The 17,389-nt window shown below is 43.6% G+C and overlaps 1 protein-coding gene across 5 annotated transcripts in view; it reads right to left on the bottom strand.

Annotated features, from left to right (window-relative positions):
• The window catches only part of zdhhc1 (zinc finger DHHC-type containing 1), a 105,517-nt gene extending 93,220 nt beyond the window's left edge, over window positions 1-12,297 (bottom strand). Inside the window, exon 1 of one of the 5 annotated variants that reach the window (XM_068049552.1) lies at window positions 12,271-12,297. In XM_068049552.1, coding sequence (XP_067905653.1) covers window positions 12,271-12,282 — 12 coding nt within the window. In that variant the 5' untranslated portion in view covers window positions 12,283-12,297. Of the gene's footprint in view, window positions 1-8,519; window positions 8,541-8,573; window positions 8,838-8,857; window positions 8,959-9,379; window positions 9,401-12,270 lie in introns of those variants that run through there. The other 4 variants (XM_068049555.1, XM_068049553.1, XM_068049554.1 and 1 more) reach the window with 4 other exon arrangements.
• Between the last annotated feature and the right edge of the window lie 5,092 nt (window positions 12,298-17,389).

The raw sequence follows: 17,389 nt of genomic DNA, 5'->3' as shown, positions 1-17,389 counted from the left end.
ATTAATATTCTGTTTTCCTATTCTTCATGAAAATGTGGACAACCTCACATTTTCCCACATTATACTCCATTTGCCAATTTTTGCCCATTCACTTATCCTACGACACGAGAAGTCATTGGTGGATCGGATCAGGGAAAACCCTAAGGCTTTCTATAGGTATATCAGGAATAAAAGAATGACTAGAGTTAGATTAGGGCCAATCAAGGATAGTAGTGGGAAGTTGTGTGTGGAATCAGAGGAGATAGGGGAAGTGTTAAATGAATATTTTGCGTCAGTATTGACAGTAGAGAAAGAAAATGTTGTTGAGAATACTGAGATTCAGGCTACGAGGCTAGATGGGATTGAGGTTCACAAGGAGGAGGTGTTAGCAATTTTGGAAAGTGTGAAAATAGATAAGTCCCCTGGGCCAGATGGGATTTATCCTAGGATTCTCTGGGAAGCTAGGGAGGAGATTGCAGAGCCTTTGTCCTTGATCTTTATGTCGTCATTGTCGACAGGAATACTGCCGGAAGACTGGAGGATTGCAAATGTTGTCCCCTTGTTCAAGAAGGGGAGTAGAGACAGCCCTGGTAATTATAGACCTGTGAGCCTTACTTCGGTTGTGGGTAAAATGTTGGAAAAGGTTATAAGAGACAGGATTTATAATCATCTTGAAAAGAATAAGTACATTAGAGATAGTCAGCACGGTTTTGTGACGGGTAGGTCGTGCCTCACAAACCTTATTGAGTTTTTCGAGAAGGTGACCAAACAGGTGGATGAGGGTAAAGCAGTGGATGTGGTGTATATGGATTTCAGTAAGGCGTTTGATAAGGTTCCCCACGGTAGGCTATTGCAGAAAATACGCAAGTATGGGGTTGAAGGTGATTTAGAGCTTTGGATCAGAAATTGGCTAGCTGAAAGAAGACAGAGGGTGGTGGTTGATGGCAAATGTTCATCCTGGAGTTTAGTTACTAGTGGTGTACCGCAAGGATCTGTTTTGGGGCCACTGCTGTTTGTCATTTTTATAAATGACCTGGAAGAGGGTGTAGAAGGGTGGGTTAGTAAATTTGCGGATGACACTAAGGTCGGTGGAGTTGTGGATAGTGCCGAAGGATGTTGTAGGGTACAGAGAGACATAGATAGGCTGCAGAGCTGGGCTGAGAGATGGCAAATGGAGTTTAATGCGGAAAAGTGTGAGGTGATTCACTTTGGAAGGAGTAACAGGAATGCAGAGTACTGGGCTAATGGGAGGATTCTTGGTACTGTAGATGAACAGAGAGATCTTGGTGTCCAGGTGCATAAATCCCTGAAGGTTGCTAACCAGGTTAATAGGGCTGTTAAGAAGGCATATGGTGTGTTAGCTTTTATTAGTAGGGGGGTCGAGTTTCGGAGCCACGAGGTCATGCTGCAGCTGTACAAAACTCTGGTGAGACCGCACCTGGAGTATTGCGTGCAGTTCCGGTCACCGCATTATAGGAAGGATGTGGAAGCTATGGAAAGGGTGCAGAGGAGATTTACTAGGATGTTGCCTGGTATGGAGGGAAGGTCTTACGAGGAAAGGCTGAGGGACTTGAGGTTGTTTTCGTTGGAGAGAAGGAGGAGGAGAGGTGACTTAATAGAGGCATATAAGATAATCAGAGGGTTAGATAGGGTGGATAGTGAGCGTCTTTTTCCTCGGATGGTGATGGCAAACACGAGGGGACATAGCTTCAAGTTGAGGGGTGATAGATATCGGACAGATGTGAGAGGTAGTTTCTTTACTCAGAGAGTAGTAAGGGCATGGAACGCCCTGCCTGCAGCAGTAGTAGATTCGCCAACTTTAAGGGCATTTAAGTGGACATTGGATAGACACATGGATGAAAATGGAATAGTGTAGGTCAGATGGTTTCACAGGTCGGCGCAACATCGAGGGCCGAAGGGCCTGTACTGCGCTGTAATGTTCTAAAGTTCTAAATTCTATCTTTATCTCTTTGCACTTTGTGTCCTCCTCACGTTGCTTTCCTACCTTCGTATTGTCTGCAAATTTGGCTCCAATACATTCAGTCCCTTTATCCAAGTCATTAATATAGTTGAGGCACCAGCTCTGATCCTTGTGGCACTCCACTAGTTACAGCTTGCCAACCTGAAAATGCCCCATTTATTCCGACTGTCTGTTGCCTCCTCTACCATGCTAAAATATTACCCCCCACCACGAGCTCTAATCTTGTGTAGTAACCTTTTATGTGGCACCTTATCGAATGCCTTTTGGAAATCCAAATATACTACATCTACTGGTTCCTCTTTTATTCACCCTGCTTGTTCTGAGGCTAACTGGCCTAGTTTCCTGCATTCTGTCCCCCTCCTTTCTTGAATAGAGGCATTACATTTGCAGTTTTCCAATCTACTGGGACCTTTCCAGAATCTACAGAATTTTGAAATATTAAAACCAATGCATCCACTATCTCTGCAGCCACTTCTTTTAAGACCCTAGGATGCAGGCCATCAGGTTCAGGGAACGTGTCAGCCTTTAGTCCCATTAGTTTTCTAGTAATAGTAATTGTTTAAAGTTCCTCCCTCCCTTTTGCCTCCTGATTTTCTACTATTCTTGGGATGCTTTTTGTGTCTTCTATGGTGAAGACATAGAAAATACTTGTTTAATAATGGGTTATTAATTCCCCAGTCTCATCCTCCAAGGCACAAATGCTTACTTTAGCTACTCTCTCTCCCTTTTTATATATTTGTAGAAGCTTTTACTGTCTGTTTTTATATTCCTTGTTAGTTTATGCTTAAACTCCAATTTCTCCCTCCTTTTTTTTTTCTAAAATTTCCCCAATCTTCTGGCCTACCACTAATCTTTGCAGCCTTTTCTTTCAATTTGATACTGTCCTTAACCTTCTTAGTTAGCCACGGACGGTGCATCATTCTCAGAGTCTTTCTTCCTCAATGGAATATATCTTTGTTGAGTTATGAAATATCTCTTTAAATATCTGCCACTGTTTCTCTACTCTCTTACCTTTTAACTTATTTTCCCAGTCCACTTCAGCCAATTCTGTCTTTATAAACTTAAATAAAAACAATTACAAGGGTAAGATACTAGCTTCAGACCCACATTTCTCATCCTCAAACTGAATGTGAAATTCTATAATGTTATGCTCACTCTTGCCTGAAGGATCCTTTTCTCTGAGGTCATTTATTAATCCCGTCTTATTACACATTACCAGGTTGGTTCCAGAATGTAAATGTTCGAAGAAACTGTCCCTAATGCACTTTATGAACTCATCCACCAGGCTACCTTTGCTAATTTGATTAGTCCAATCTATCTGAAGATTAAAATCACCCACAATTATTGCAGTTCCTTTCTTACAAGCTGCCATTATTACTGGATATATACTCTGTCCTACAGTGTAGCTACTCTTATGGGGCCAATAAACTACTTCCACAAGTGACTTCTTTCCTTTGCTGTTTCTTATCTCCACCCAAACTGACTCTACATATTGATCTCCCGAGCCAAGATCATTCCTCACTACTATACTGATCTCATCCTTTAACAGAGCTTCCCCACGATATTTTCCCTTCTTCCTATCCTACTGAAATGTCAAATACTCTTAAAATAATCAGTTCCCAGCCTTGGTCACCTTGCAACCATGTCTCTGTAATGGCTAGTATGACTATTTGTGCTATCAATTCATCCATCTTGTTACGAATTCTGCATGCATTCAGATAAAGAGCCTTTAATTCTGACTTTTTACCATTTTTCCCTACTCTGACCTTGTTTGCTGGTGCACTCTTATGTTTGTAAATTCTGTCCCTTCCTGTCACACTCTGGTTGTCATTACCCGTATCGCTACCCTGCACTATTGCCTGGTCCTTTCTCGTTAACTTTCTAAATTTTCCTCCACCCCCACCTATTTAGTTTAAAGCCCTCCCTGCTGCCCTAGTGTAAGCCGTCCTAACAGTCCAGCTCCCTCTTTCCCCAGTACTGGTGCCAGGTCCCCATGAATTGAAACCCATTTTTCCCCATACCAATCTTTGAGCTATGCATTTAACTCTCTTATTTACCCTATGCCAATTTGCTCCTGGCTCAGGTAGTAATCTAGAGATTACCACCATTGTGGTTCTGCTTTTTAAATTTAGCTTCTAGCTGCTCATACTCCCTCAGCAGAAACTTTCTTAGTCCTACCTATGTCACTGGTACCCACATTGACCACAACAACTGGATCCTTCCCCTCTCAGTCCAAGTTCCTCTCCAACCCCAAGTAAATGTCCTTAGCCCTGGCACTGGGCAGGCAACACAGCCTTCGGGACTCTCTCTTTTCATGTCAGTAGCCTATGCAAATTAGAGGGTGGGAATCCTGCTGCAAAATTCAACACCATCTGCCATGAGCAGCTGCTTTGCGCAAATGGTTACATTTTTCTTTTTATTTAGTGTTATCTATTGTAAACGTTGCAATAATTTGATATTGTGCCATTGAAAAGAATTATAAACTTTACAATAAATTGCTGGAACTTTTGTTTTTGATTGTTTTGCGTGACTGAGACGTTGAATAACAGTAAGCCACAGTATTGCAGATCAGCATAGACAAGGGAATCAACTAAATCAGGACATCAACACAAGCAAAAAACAAAAACAAAACCAATGCAGTCATGCCGCAATCTTTCAATCAGGACTACTAATTCTTGGTAAATTCTAACTATTTTCTCAGCTAAAGGGAGTAAAAATATTGGATCTCTTGCTAAATTTCTTCTCCTGTAAACAGTGAAATGCTCTGGATTTTTAAAAAAAAAAATCATTCACAGGATGTGGGTGTCACTGGCAAAGCCATCATTTATTGTCCATCCCTAATTGCCCTTATGGATGTGCAAAGGAGCTGCCTTCTTGAATACAACCGAGTGCCTTGCTAGGCCATTTCAGTGGGCAGTTAAGAATTAACCACTAAAACAAAAGCAAAATACTGCAGATGCTGGAAATCTGAAATAAAAACAGACAGTGCCTGAAGGTCATAGACCTGAAACATTAACTCTGCTTCTCTCTCCACAGATGCTGCCTGATCTGCTGAGTATTTCCAGCATTTTCTGTTTTTATTTAAGAAGTAACCACGTGACCATCTTGAGTCACATATTGGCAAGGATAGCAGATTTTCCTCCCTAATTATCAAATGATTGATCAGTTACAGACTTTGACATATATGCTGTAACATATACTCTTCCAGGCAGGTTTCATTAGCAAATCCTGCACAGGTGATGACACAGTGGTATACAGTCGGGTGGGAGTTGGCCTGGGAGTCCTCAACATCAACTCTGGACCCCATGAAGTCTCATGGCATCAGGTCAAACGTGGGCAAGAAAACCTCCTGCTGAGTACCACATGCCGACACCCCCCCCCACCACACAAACTGATGAATCAGTACTCCATGTTGAACACCACTTGGAGGAAGCACTGAGGGTGGCAAGGGCACAGAATGTACCCTAGGTGGGGGGACTTCTAGTCCATCACCAAGAGTGGCTCGGTAGCACTGCTACTGACTGAGCTGGCCGTGTTTATAAGGACATAGCTGCTAGATTGGGTCTGCGGCAGGTGGCGAGGGAACCAAGAGGGAAAAACATACTTGATATCGTCCTCATCAATCTGCCTGCCGCAGATGCACCTGTCCATGGCAGTATCGGTAGGAGTGACCACCGCACAGTCCTTGTGGAGATGAAGTCCTGTCTTCACATTGAGGATACCCTCCATCGGGTTGCGTGGCACTACCACCGTGCTAAATAGGATAGATTTTGAACAGATCTAGCAACTCAAAACTGGGCATCCATGAGGCGCTATGGGCCATCAACAGCAGAATTGTACTCAACCACAATCTGTAACCTCATAGCCCAGCATATCCCCCACTCGACCATTACCATCAAGCCAGGGGATCAACCTTGTTCAAAGAAGAGTGCAGGAGGGCATGCCAGGAGTAGCACCAAGCATAACTCAAAATGAGGCGTCAACCTGAAGCTACATGCTAAACAGCGTAAGCAGCATGCGATAGACAGAGCTAAGAAATCCCACAACCAATGGATCAGATCTAAGCTCTGCAGTCCTGCCACATCCAGTCGTGAGTGGTGGTGGACAATTAAACAACTGACAGGAGGAGGTGGCTCCACAAATATCCGCATCCTCAATGATGCCTAGTACATCAGTGCAAAAGATAAGGGCTCAAGCATTTGCAACAATCTTCAGCAAGAAGTGCTGAGTGGATGATCCATCTCAGCCTCCTCCTGAAGTCCCCAGCATCACAGATGCCAGTCTTCAGCCAATTCGACTCACTCCGCCGGATATCAAGAAATGACTGAAGGCACTGGATACTGCAAAGGCAATGGGCCTTGACAACATTCCGGCAAATGCACTGAAGACCTGTGCTCCAGAACGTGCCGCGCCCCTAGTCAAGCTGTACCAGTATAGCTACAACACTAGCATCTACCCGGCAATGTGGAAAATTGCCCAGGTTTGTCCTGTACACAAAAAGCATGACAAATCCAACCTGGCCAATTACCGCCCCATCAGTCTACTCTCGACCATCAGTAAAGTGATGGAAGGTGTCATTGACAGTGCTTTCAAGCAGCACTTGCTTAGCAATAACCTGCTCAGGTGATGCTCAGTTTGAGTTCTGCCAGGGCCACTCAACTCCTGACCTCATTACAGCCTTGGTTTAAACATGGACAAAAGAGCTGAACTCCAGAGGTGAGGTGAGAGTGACTGCCCTTGACATCAAGGCAGCAACTGACAGAGTATGGCATCAAGGAGCCCTAGCAACACTGGAGTGAATAGGAATCAGGGGGAAATTTCTCCGCTGGTTGGAATCTTACCTAGTACAAAGGAAGATGGTTGTGTTTGTTGGAAGTCAATCATCTCAGCTCCAGGACATCACTGCAGGAGTTCCTCAGGGTAGTGTCCTAGGCCCAACCATCTTCAGCTGCTTCATCAATGACCTTCCTTCAAATCATAAGGTTAGAAGTGGGGATATTCGCTGATGATCGCACAATGTTCGGCACCATTCACAACTCCTCAGATACTGAAGCAGACCATTTGGAAATGCAGCAAGACTTGGACAATATCCAGGCTTGGGCTAATAAGTGGCAAGTAACATTCACGCCACACAAGTGCCAGGCAATGACCATCTCCAACAAAACAGAATCTAACCATTCCCCATGACATTCAATGGCATTACAATCACTGAATTCCCCACTAACAACATCCTGGGGGTTACCATTGACCAGAAACTGAACTAGAGCAGCCATGTAAATACTGTGGCGACAAGAGCAGGTCAGAGGCTAGGAATCCTGCGATGAGTAACTCACCTGATTCCCCAAAGCCTGTCCACCATCTACAAGGCACAATTCAGGAGTGTGATGGAATACTCTCCACTTACCTGGATGGGTGCAGCTCCAACAACACTCAAGAAGCTTGACACTATCCAGGACAAAACAGCCTGCTTGATTGGTACTCCATCCACAAACATTCACTCCCTCCACCACCAATGCACAGTGGCAGTAGTGTGTACCATCTGCAAGATGCACTGCAGCAACACACCAAGGCTACTCAGGCAGCACCTTCCAAACCCACGACCTCTACCACCTCGAAGGATAAGGGCAGCAGATATGTGGGATCACCACCTGCAAGTTCCCGTCCAAACCACACACCATCCTGACTTGGAACTATATCGCCATTCCTTCACTGTCACTGGGTCAAAATCCTGGAGCTCCCGTCCTAATAGCACTGTGGGTGTACCTACCCCACATGGACTGCAGCAGTTCAAGAAGACAGCTCACCACCAACTTCTCAAGGGCAATTAGGGATAGGCAACAAATACTGGCCTGGCCAGCTAAGCCCACGTCCCATGAATGAATAAAATGATGGCACAAAACTTCTAAGTAGTAAGTTTAAGATACAGTTATAGTGTAAATGTATCAAAATAAGTGCTAAAAAATTTAAGCTTAAAAATGTACAGGCAAGTTATCTCACTGTTAGTGTACACTCAGAAAATTTAACTCATTGTGTAAATCCAAACCAACTCCAGAGCAAAGAGGAGAGTATCACACTCTAGTTCCCTCCAGAATCATCAAATTCTAAATCCATATTTACTTTATAACTTTAATCTAAATGCAAAGTCTTTACAAGTATGCCACAATTATAACATAAATACAGGCTTAAGCGATCTCAGCTCACATTAGTAAGTTGCTAGTGCAATTTCATACTAACCAGTGGCATCCATGCCTTCAAGGCATCATACTCCAATTCCCTCCCTGAACCCTTTCGCCTCCCTCTGCCTCACTCTTCTCCTCTGAGATCCTTCTTTAAGCTCATTTCTTTGACCAAACTTTTGGTTACCCCCTCCCAATATCTTTCTTTAGGTCAGCATCCATTTTTTTTTAACACCTCTATGAAACACCTTGGAACGTTCCTGTTATTCTACATTAAAGTCAGTGCATAAATACAAACTGTTTAACACGTAATAGCAGTATGTTGCAATGCATTCCTCATTCTATAAACTGCAAACTATAGTTTATCATTAAGCAATAATTACCTACGAACATTACATGGCACGTGACACATTTAAATTCACATTGACTATTGGCACCTGGGTTGGGTGTGCGACAGATGCTTTTTGCTGTGGCTCCAGCCTAACTCTTGGGATTTTTAGCTAGACGCCGGTTCATCTAATAGCCCTATAAACCGCATCACCGCCAACAGTAACCGGCCCGAGGCCGCTTCCTTTCAGTAGGTTTAAATAGCCGGGAATCCATATTCATATTACCGCACGACACCAGCGCCACTGTTAAGGCCGGATTGCAGGTGGTTAAGCGCGCTACTCTGCCGCCGGCTCTACAACGCGGTTACCAGAAGCGTCCATAAAACAAGTACCTTTCAGCGGGGTTGACGGCCGCTCCGCGCGCTGTCGCCCATGGTTACCGCCGCATTCTCTGCTCCGGGTCACCGCCACACCCTGCGTCATAATGCTCCCTCTGTGATACGACAATACAAAGCGCCGCGCCTGCGCGTCCTGGTACTCGATGGCGGTGACAGAGGTATTGGGAAGGAGGGAGAAATAAAAGGAGGAGCAAGAATAGTGAAAAGGGATGGGGGAAAGCGAGAAGGAAGTGGAGCAGTAGGGAGCAATTTACCCACTTATTCTAATCTCTACTGATTTTTAAAATTTTAATTTGATTTAATAAATTTCAGTTAAATTTTGTTTACAGTTTATGGGTTGTGCGCTTTGTTGCCTCTTAATTGATAGTTATTAACTGCTGCAATTAGCAATTAATAAAAGAGGTAGCAATCTAAAAAAGCAGGTTAACCTTTTGATGAAATTAAAACAGAAAATACTCAGTAGGTCAGGCAGCATCTGTGGAGAGAGAAGCAGAGTTAATGTTTCAGGTCTATTACCTTTCATCAGATATGCTCCTTTTGATGACTTCCCTTTGTTAGAACTGCTCCTTCTGCAGATGCAAATGCAAGCAGCTTTTTTTTACATACGTGAAAGTATAGTAGTTAGTGTGCTATTTCAAACATTGTCTCTCCATTGACTCCAGTGGTTCTCAAAGTGTGTTCCACGACGTTCCTCGTTCCTCCAGGTGGTCTGTGGGCTGGTCCAAAATGCAAGTCACTGAAGCTGGTATTCAGAAAGAAAAGTTTGACTGACTTTTGGCTCCATATACACTCTGAGTATCCTGGGCTTGCCAACGCTGTTCTGAAGGACCTGCTGCTATTTCCAACGACGTGCAACTGCGAGATTCGATTTTCAATACTTGGGCTGAAAACAAAGAGTGTCATTGTTGGAGAAAATCCAGATTGTGCCCAATTGTTGAACAAATTCTCCGGACTCAGACGTTGAGAATCAAACACTTTATTGCATGATATCATGGGGGATCACACCTTACCTAAATGCGGTCCAGTGCTACTCCCCTGAGCTACAGATCGCCGTGGACTTGTATAGTATAAAAGAAGCAGAGCTAGCAGTTTCACAATTAAGCATAAACCACAGGACAACCACAAGACCGCCTGCAGCTCTGTGCCCTTTGCAAAGTCCGAGGTCAGTAGAGCGTTAGTTCGAGCATAACAAGCCATTGTTCCCTATTTAACGTACACACTCCAGGTACTATATTTGGCCATTATTTCTGGCTAGGTTTCACAAACATGATAAAAGCGGAAGAGTCAGTAACGAACACTCTGCGTTCACTTCCCCAAAATCCATCATGAGCTCTGTCCCTTCCTAAGCCAGATGATTGTGGTCAGTTGCTCTGTCTACATTTCCTGACCATTAGGTTAGCTACAAGCTGCGTCCTGTTTTTCTATTTCTACAAAGTTAAGTAATAATTAGCAAAGCTCAGAAAATTCTCCAACAGTCATGCAGGCCCCCACCTGCCAAGAATAAGGCACATTAATTTCACCACATGAACATTGATTTTTAAACTGTTACTGGAGTAAAGAAAGAACTTGCTTTTTTAAAAAAAAAACACCAGTCCCATGACTGGAAAGATATTTGCATATTTGCAGACAGTGTCTAAAAGGGACAAAAGATTATGCCCTGACACATTCAATCCACAATGGACTTTTGATTACCAGATGTTAAGGGCGGAGGAGCTCGCATTCCAGGTTGACTGCTAAGATGGCTGAATACACAAACAGATGTGGTCAGACCAGTTTAGTCACATGGCTAACTGGCTGTTCATTGTTTTTGAACTTGCCACAGCGAATTTGAACTCTAAGCTCCTGACTCCTGGATTGAGAACATCTCCCTCCTGTCTGCTTCCAACTCTTTCTCATGGAACTCCAAGATCCATTGAAGACATATGAACCCCGAGAGAGAAAAGTCTCCTACAGTGAACAACGTTTAAGAAGAATACTGGGCCCCAACGAAAAGCAAGATCTATCTACAATCAAGAACTCTACAGTGAATTCGAAGCACAGTAAAAATAAACCCTCTTCAGCGATTACCTCAAACCTCTCCACTATTTTTCTTCTCGTTTCTGTCTCTGTTTGCATGTGCGTATCGCGTATACATGCTAGTGTGGGGCGCGGTGTGTATCGGTAGGCGTTAACTGAATTAGAGTTTAAGTTTTAATAAATTTCACTTTTCTTCTTTAAACCTAAGAAAGCCTGTTTGTGCTCATTACTTTGCATTATAATTGGAAAGTGGTGAACAAGGATTCACCAAGGGGGAGCTCAAACCACAGCGTGTTTAAAAAAATTAAATCCTGTTGCAGTAAGACCAGGTGAAGGCTGGATGAGACCCCGAGACACCTTTCTCACCTGGTCGTAACAAGAGGCACAGGCTGAACATGGAGCCTGACATGAGACTGAAGTTCTCCAGCTTGGAACCAGACACTGTGTCATTGGTGTCTCCTCAAAAGCAGTGCAATTCTTCCCATAAAATCTCATCAGAATTATCTAAGGGTAGCAAACAAAAGTGAGTGGGGTAGGAGAGATAGGAACTCAGTGGGGTCTTTTGCCCACAGTAGTCTGCACCAAAAAAGTTCGAGTACCACTGATCTACTCCATCATTTGGTCAGCCCTGACCATATTAGCTCTGAAGAATAGTCTGAGTTAAAGTAAATCTAACTTTCTGTTCCAGAGGCTGGTTTAAATACTGGCTATATTTCATACTTGTTTTTCTTTAGTTAAATTATTTTCATTGATTTAATGTTCATGTGCAAACTGCGTGTTTGTGTGATATGTCTCCTTGTAGAAAGTAACCTGAGTTTCATTGGTTTCAAAGGAATTGGAAGGTGTCTTAGTTTTACAAACTCATTTAACTGAGAAGGGACAAGTGGAGATGGCTGGACAAGGGGAAGAATTTGGCCAGGTTGTGAGTCCGTAATGTATGTCTACAATATGGGCAAGGGATTGGTATCCTACTGGGCGTGCCTTTAGTTAGGTATTAATTCAAAAGCAGAGATACTTTCTCATATCCTTTAAGTCTGACATGAACTGCTTACAACATTTGGCTACATGGTTGCATGCAGTATGCATCATGAGCACATTTCACATCAGCTTTATCATCAAGGCCAGTAATTTTGGGGTTTAATGGAAATTATCAATTGAATTGCTGAATATAATCCCCCAGATTTAGGTAAAAATCTCAAAATATGCTGTAATCCTAGAAATGGAAAACAGAATCTGACTTTGTCACTAAACCAGTAAACCTAATTTATAAATGAAGAGTTGTGGAATGTGATCCTAAAGCACTGGTAAGAATCCTATGTAATATAAACAGTAACCTGATCCTCATTTTCTGGCAATAACTTTGACAGCATAAATTATTGAGCCAAAATTACCTGTACAGACATCACGTGCACTGCATATGTGCGGCAAGCGCTCCACCCAGTGTTGCGGTGTCAATACATGCAGCCTAAAATTAAATTTAAATTTTTTGAACATTTGTTTAAAATAACCAAGAATATTTCAAACTATGGAAGATGTCCCGTTTATATAGTGTCTTTGAATGTAGTAAAACATCTCAAGGTGCATCACAGGAGCGTAATCAAAAATTGACACTGAGCCACAGAAAGGCAGGTGACTCAAAAGCTTGATTAAAGAAGTAGTTTTAAGGAGCATCTTGAGAGAGGAGAGTGAGGTGGAGAGGATTAGGGAGGGAATTCCAGAGCTTGCGGCCTAGACAGCTGAAGGCTTGTTCACCAATGGTGAAGTGAAGGAAGTCGGAGGAATGCAGAGCTATCAGAAGGTTGTAGGGCTGGAGGAGATTACAGAGAGAGGGCATGGAGGGGTTTGAACAGAAGGATGGGAACTTTATATTTGAGGCCTTGGTGGATTAGGAGCAAATCTAGGTCAGTGAGGATAGGTATGCTGGATGAACAGGCCTTGGTGGGAGTTAGAATACAGATAATCAAGTTTTGGATGAGCTGAAGTTTACACATTATGGAGAATGGGAGGCTAGTCAAGAGAGCATTGGCATAGTTGAGCTTGGAAATGACAAAGGCATGGGTGAGCGTTTTACTGGCAGGTAATAGTTGCATTCCAATTTTGTTCTCCCTTAAACACATTTCATGCAATGCAGCAGAAGATTAATCACGATGTGCTTGCATTACATTTCCAATTCTATTCCCTCTCTCTCAATTGGAAAGCTCCTTACATTATGAGAAAGATGATAAAATAATGGAGCACTCTCCTATTCTTTAACTTCAGCATTTTTTGCACTATTGTTTCAAAATGATTGCTATGCGACCCCACTATCAATAGATCAGATCAAAGTCTGCAGTCTTGCCACATTCAGTCATGAATGGTGGGCAATTAAATAACTAACAAAGGAAGAAGCTCCATGAACATCCCCATCTTCAATGATGATGGTGTCCATTACATCAGTGCAAAAGACAAGGCTGAAGCATTTGCAACCATCTTCAGCCAGAAGTGCTGAGCAGATGATCCATCTCAGTCCCCACTTTCACAGATGCCAGTCTTCAGCAAATTTGATTCACTCCTCGATATCAAGAAACAGCTGAGTGCACTGAATACAGCAAAAACTTTGGGCCCCAACAGCATCCTGACTGTGGTGCTGAAGACTTTGCTTCAGAACTAGCCATGCCTCTGGCCAAGCTGTTCCAACATAGCTACAACACTGGCATCTCCCGGACAAAATGGAAAATTGCACAAGTATGTCCTGTCCACAAAAAGGACAAATCTAATCTGGCCAATTACCTACTCCATCAGTCTACTCTCTATTGGAAAGTGATGGAACGTGCCTTTGACAATACTATCAAATCGCACTCGCTCACCAATAACCTGCATACCAATTTTCAGTTTGGGTTCGACCAGGACCACTCAACTCCAGACCTCATTACAGCCTTGGTGAGAGTGACTGCCTTTGACATTGAGGCAGCATTTGATGGAGTATGGGATCAAGGAGCCCTAGTAAAATTGAAGTCAAGGCATCAGGAAAAACTCTCCATTGGCAGGAGTCAGACCTAGCACAAAGGAAGATGGTTGTGCTTGTTGGGGGCCAATCAATTCAGCCCCAGGACATCAATGCAGGAGTTCCTCAAGGCAATGTCCTAGCCCAACCATCTTCAGTTACTCACTAAAATAAAAGCAAAATACTGCGGATGCTGGAAATCTGAAATAAAAACAAGAAATGCTGGAATCACTCAGCAGGTCTGGCAGCATCTGTGGAAAGAGAAGCAGAGTTAACGTTTCGGGTCAGTGACCCTTCATCGGAACTAGCAAATATTAGAAATGTCAAAGGTTATAAGCAAGTGAGGCGGGGGTGGGGCAAGAGATAACAAAGGAGGTGTAGATTGGACAAGGCTACATAGCTGACCAAAAGGTCATGGAGCAAAGACAAACAATATGTTAATAGTGTGTTGAAAGACAAAACATTAGTACAGATAAGGTGTTAACGGACTGAATATTGAACAGCAGCAAGTGCAAAATTGAAAAAAACAGTGGGTAAGCAAACTGAACAAACTAAGATGAAATGAAATAAACATGAAAAAAAAAGTTGTAAAAAATAAAAAAATAACTAAAAATAAAAGTAAATTGGGGGGCCCGTCATGCTCTGAAATGATTGAACTCAACGTTCAGTCCGGCAGGCTGTCGTGTGCCTAATCGGTAAATGAGATGCTGTTCCTCGAGCTTGCGTTGATGTTCACTGGAACATTGCAGCAATCCCAGGACAGAGATGTGAGCATGAGAGCAGGGGGGAGTTTTGAAATGGCAAGCAACCGGAAGCTCAGGGTCCTGCTTGCGGACTGAGCGGAGGTGTTCCGCAAAGCGGTCACCCAGTCTGTGTTTGGTTTCCCCAATGTAGAGGAGACCACATTGCGAGCAGCGAATACAGTATACTAATTTGAAAGAAGTACAAGTAAATCGCTGCTTGTCCTCACTTTCCACCCCATCAGCCTCCGTATCCAAAGGATCATCCTCCACCATTTCCGCCACCTCCAGCGTGATGCCACTACCAAACGCATCTTCCCCTCCCTTCCCCTGTCAGCATTCCGAAGGGATCGTTCCCTCCGCGACACTCTGGTCCACTCCTCCATTACCCCCACCAGCTCGTTCCCGTCCCATGGCACCTTCCCTTGCAATCGCAGGAGGTGTAATACCTGCCCATTTACCTCCTCTCTCCTCACTATCCCAGGCCCCAAACACTCCTTTCAGGTGAAGCAGCCATTTCAACACTCCCCCCTGCTCTCATGCTCACATCCCTGTCCTGGGATTGCTGCAATGTTCCAGTGAACATCAACGCAAGCTCGAGGAACAGCATCTCATTTACCGATTAGGCACACTACAGCCTGCCGGACTGAACATTGAGTTCAATCATTTCAGAGCATGACGGGCCCCCCATTTTACTTTTATTTTTAGTCTTTTTTACAACTTTTTTTTTCATGTTTATTTCATTTCATCTTAGTTTGTTCAGTTTGCTTACCCACTGTTTTTTTCATGTTTGCACTTGCTGCTGTTCAACCTTCAGTCCGTTAACACACGATTTGTACTAATGCTTTGTCTTTCAACACACCATTAAAATATTGTTTGCCTTTGCTCCATGATCTTTTGGTCAGCTATGTGGCCTTGTCCAATCTACACCTTCTCCTTTGTTATCTCTTGCCCCACCCCCGCCTCACTTGCTTATAACCTTTGACATTTCTAATATTTGCTAGTTCTGAAGAAGGGTCACTGACCCAAAACGTTAACTCTGCTTCTCTTTCCACATATGCTGCCAGACCTACTGAGTGGTTCCAGCATTTCTTGTTTTTATCTTCAGTTACTCCCTCAATGAACTTCTCTCAGAAGTGGGATGTTTGCTGCTGATTGCACAGGGTGTAGTTTCAATCATAACACGTCAGAAAAAGAAGTAGACCATGCCCGCATGCAGCAAGACCTGGCTTGGGCTGAAAAATGGCAAGTAACATTTGTGCTACTTAAGTGCCAGATAAGGGCCAGCTCCAATAAAAGAGAGTCTAACCACTTCCCTTTGATAATCAACAGGATTACCATCATTGAATTTGCCACCACAACATCATGGAGTGGGAGAGGGGCATCACCATTGTCAAGAAATTGATCAGCCACATAAATATTGTGGCTACAAGGACAGATTAAAGGCTGGGAATTTTGCAGCAAGTACCTCACGCTGACTTCCCCAAAGTTTCGCCACCATTTACAAGGTACAAGTCAGGGATGTGATGGCACACTTGCCTGACTGAGTGCAACTCCAACAACACTCAAGAAGCTGAACACCATCTAAGACAAAGCAGCTGCTTGATTGGCACCCCATCTACCACCTTAAATATTCACTCCCTTATGCACCAGCACACTGTGGTTGCAGTATGTACCATCTATGAGATGCACTGCAACAACTTGCCAAGATTTCTTCAACAGCATTTTCCAAACCCATGACCTCTACTGCCTAGAAAAACAAGGGTAGTGGGTACATGGGAACACCAAGTTCCCTTCCAAGTCACACATTGTCCTGACTTGGAAATATATCGCTGTTGCTGGGTCAAAATCCTGGAACTCCCTCCTTAACAGCACTGGGGAATACTTTCACCATGAGTCACCAGTAGTTTAAGAAGGCAGCTCACCACCAGCTTCTCAAGGGCAATTAAGGATGGGCAATAATTAGTGGCCTTAACAGCAATGTCCACATCCTGTGACTGAATAATAAGAATAGAATTGGGCAGCAGAGATTGGGATGCAATTAAATTTATTCAGTATGGAGAATGGAAGATTGGTGCTGATGTCTGATCTCCAACACCCACCACCACCATCCCCCCCACCCCACCCCCACCCCCACCAGCCACGATGACTGACCATCTCCTTTCCCGCTTGCTAGGGACTGTCCCCAAGGCTCCCTGGCTGCACCCTCCTTCTGCTTGTTTTTGTAATACAAGGGTGTGAAAGGGTTAATATTGAGTGTGTGTAAAGAATACCTCCTACCATGATGTAAGAGATCACATGTGAGAGAGACTTGAAGAGGAGTCACACAGACTGGTGTGAAGCTGTACATAGAACATTAACTTTTATTACATAATAACTAATTACTCCAGACTAAGGAATCTCTCTAAGCTAGACTAATTAAGTATATTAAGGTGGCAGCATACAAACCAAACATACAATATGGGGTGATCAGTGGTGAGATCCTGAACAACGGTGATTCTTACCATGCTGGACCCAGAGAAAAATTTGAAGAAATACTTTGAAGAGGGTTGACCTGAAAAAAGTACCAAAGCTGCAGAACTCAGAGGTTGTGGAAAAGCTCCAGAACTGCTCGGTGGATGAAGGAGGCATGGAGAGTCGGGGAATCGGCTTGTAGAAATCTGGTCCAGCAATTGCAGACTTTGAGTCGGAGAACCAAACGACGATTGGGGATCTGGTGAGCAACCCTGAAAGAGGGTAAAAATTTGTTCCTAGCTGCACTGGGAAAATCAGAAGCCATGATCTGCA

This window comes from Heterodontus francisci, chromosome 17 (genome assembly GCF_036365525.1).
Source record: "Heterodontus francisci isolate sHetFra1 chromosome 17, sHetFra1.hap1, whole genome shotgun sequence".
NCBI classification, from domain to species: Eukaryota; Metazoa; Chordata; class Chondrichthyes; order Heterodontiformes; family Heterodontidae; genus Heterodontus; species Heterodontus francisci.
The sequence above is the reverse complement of the archived record's forward strand: the minus strand, read 5'-3'. Positions and strand labels throughout refer to the sequence as shown.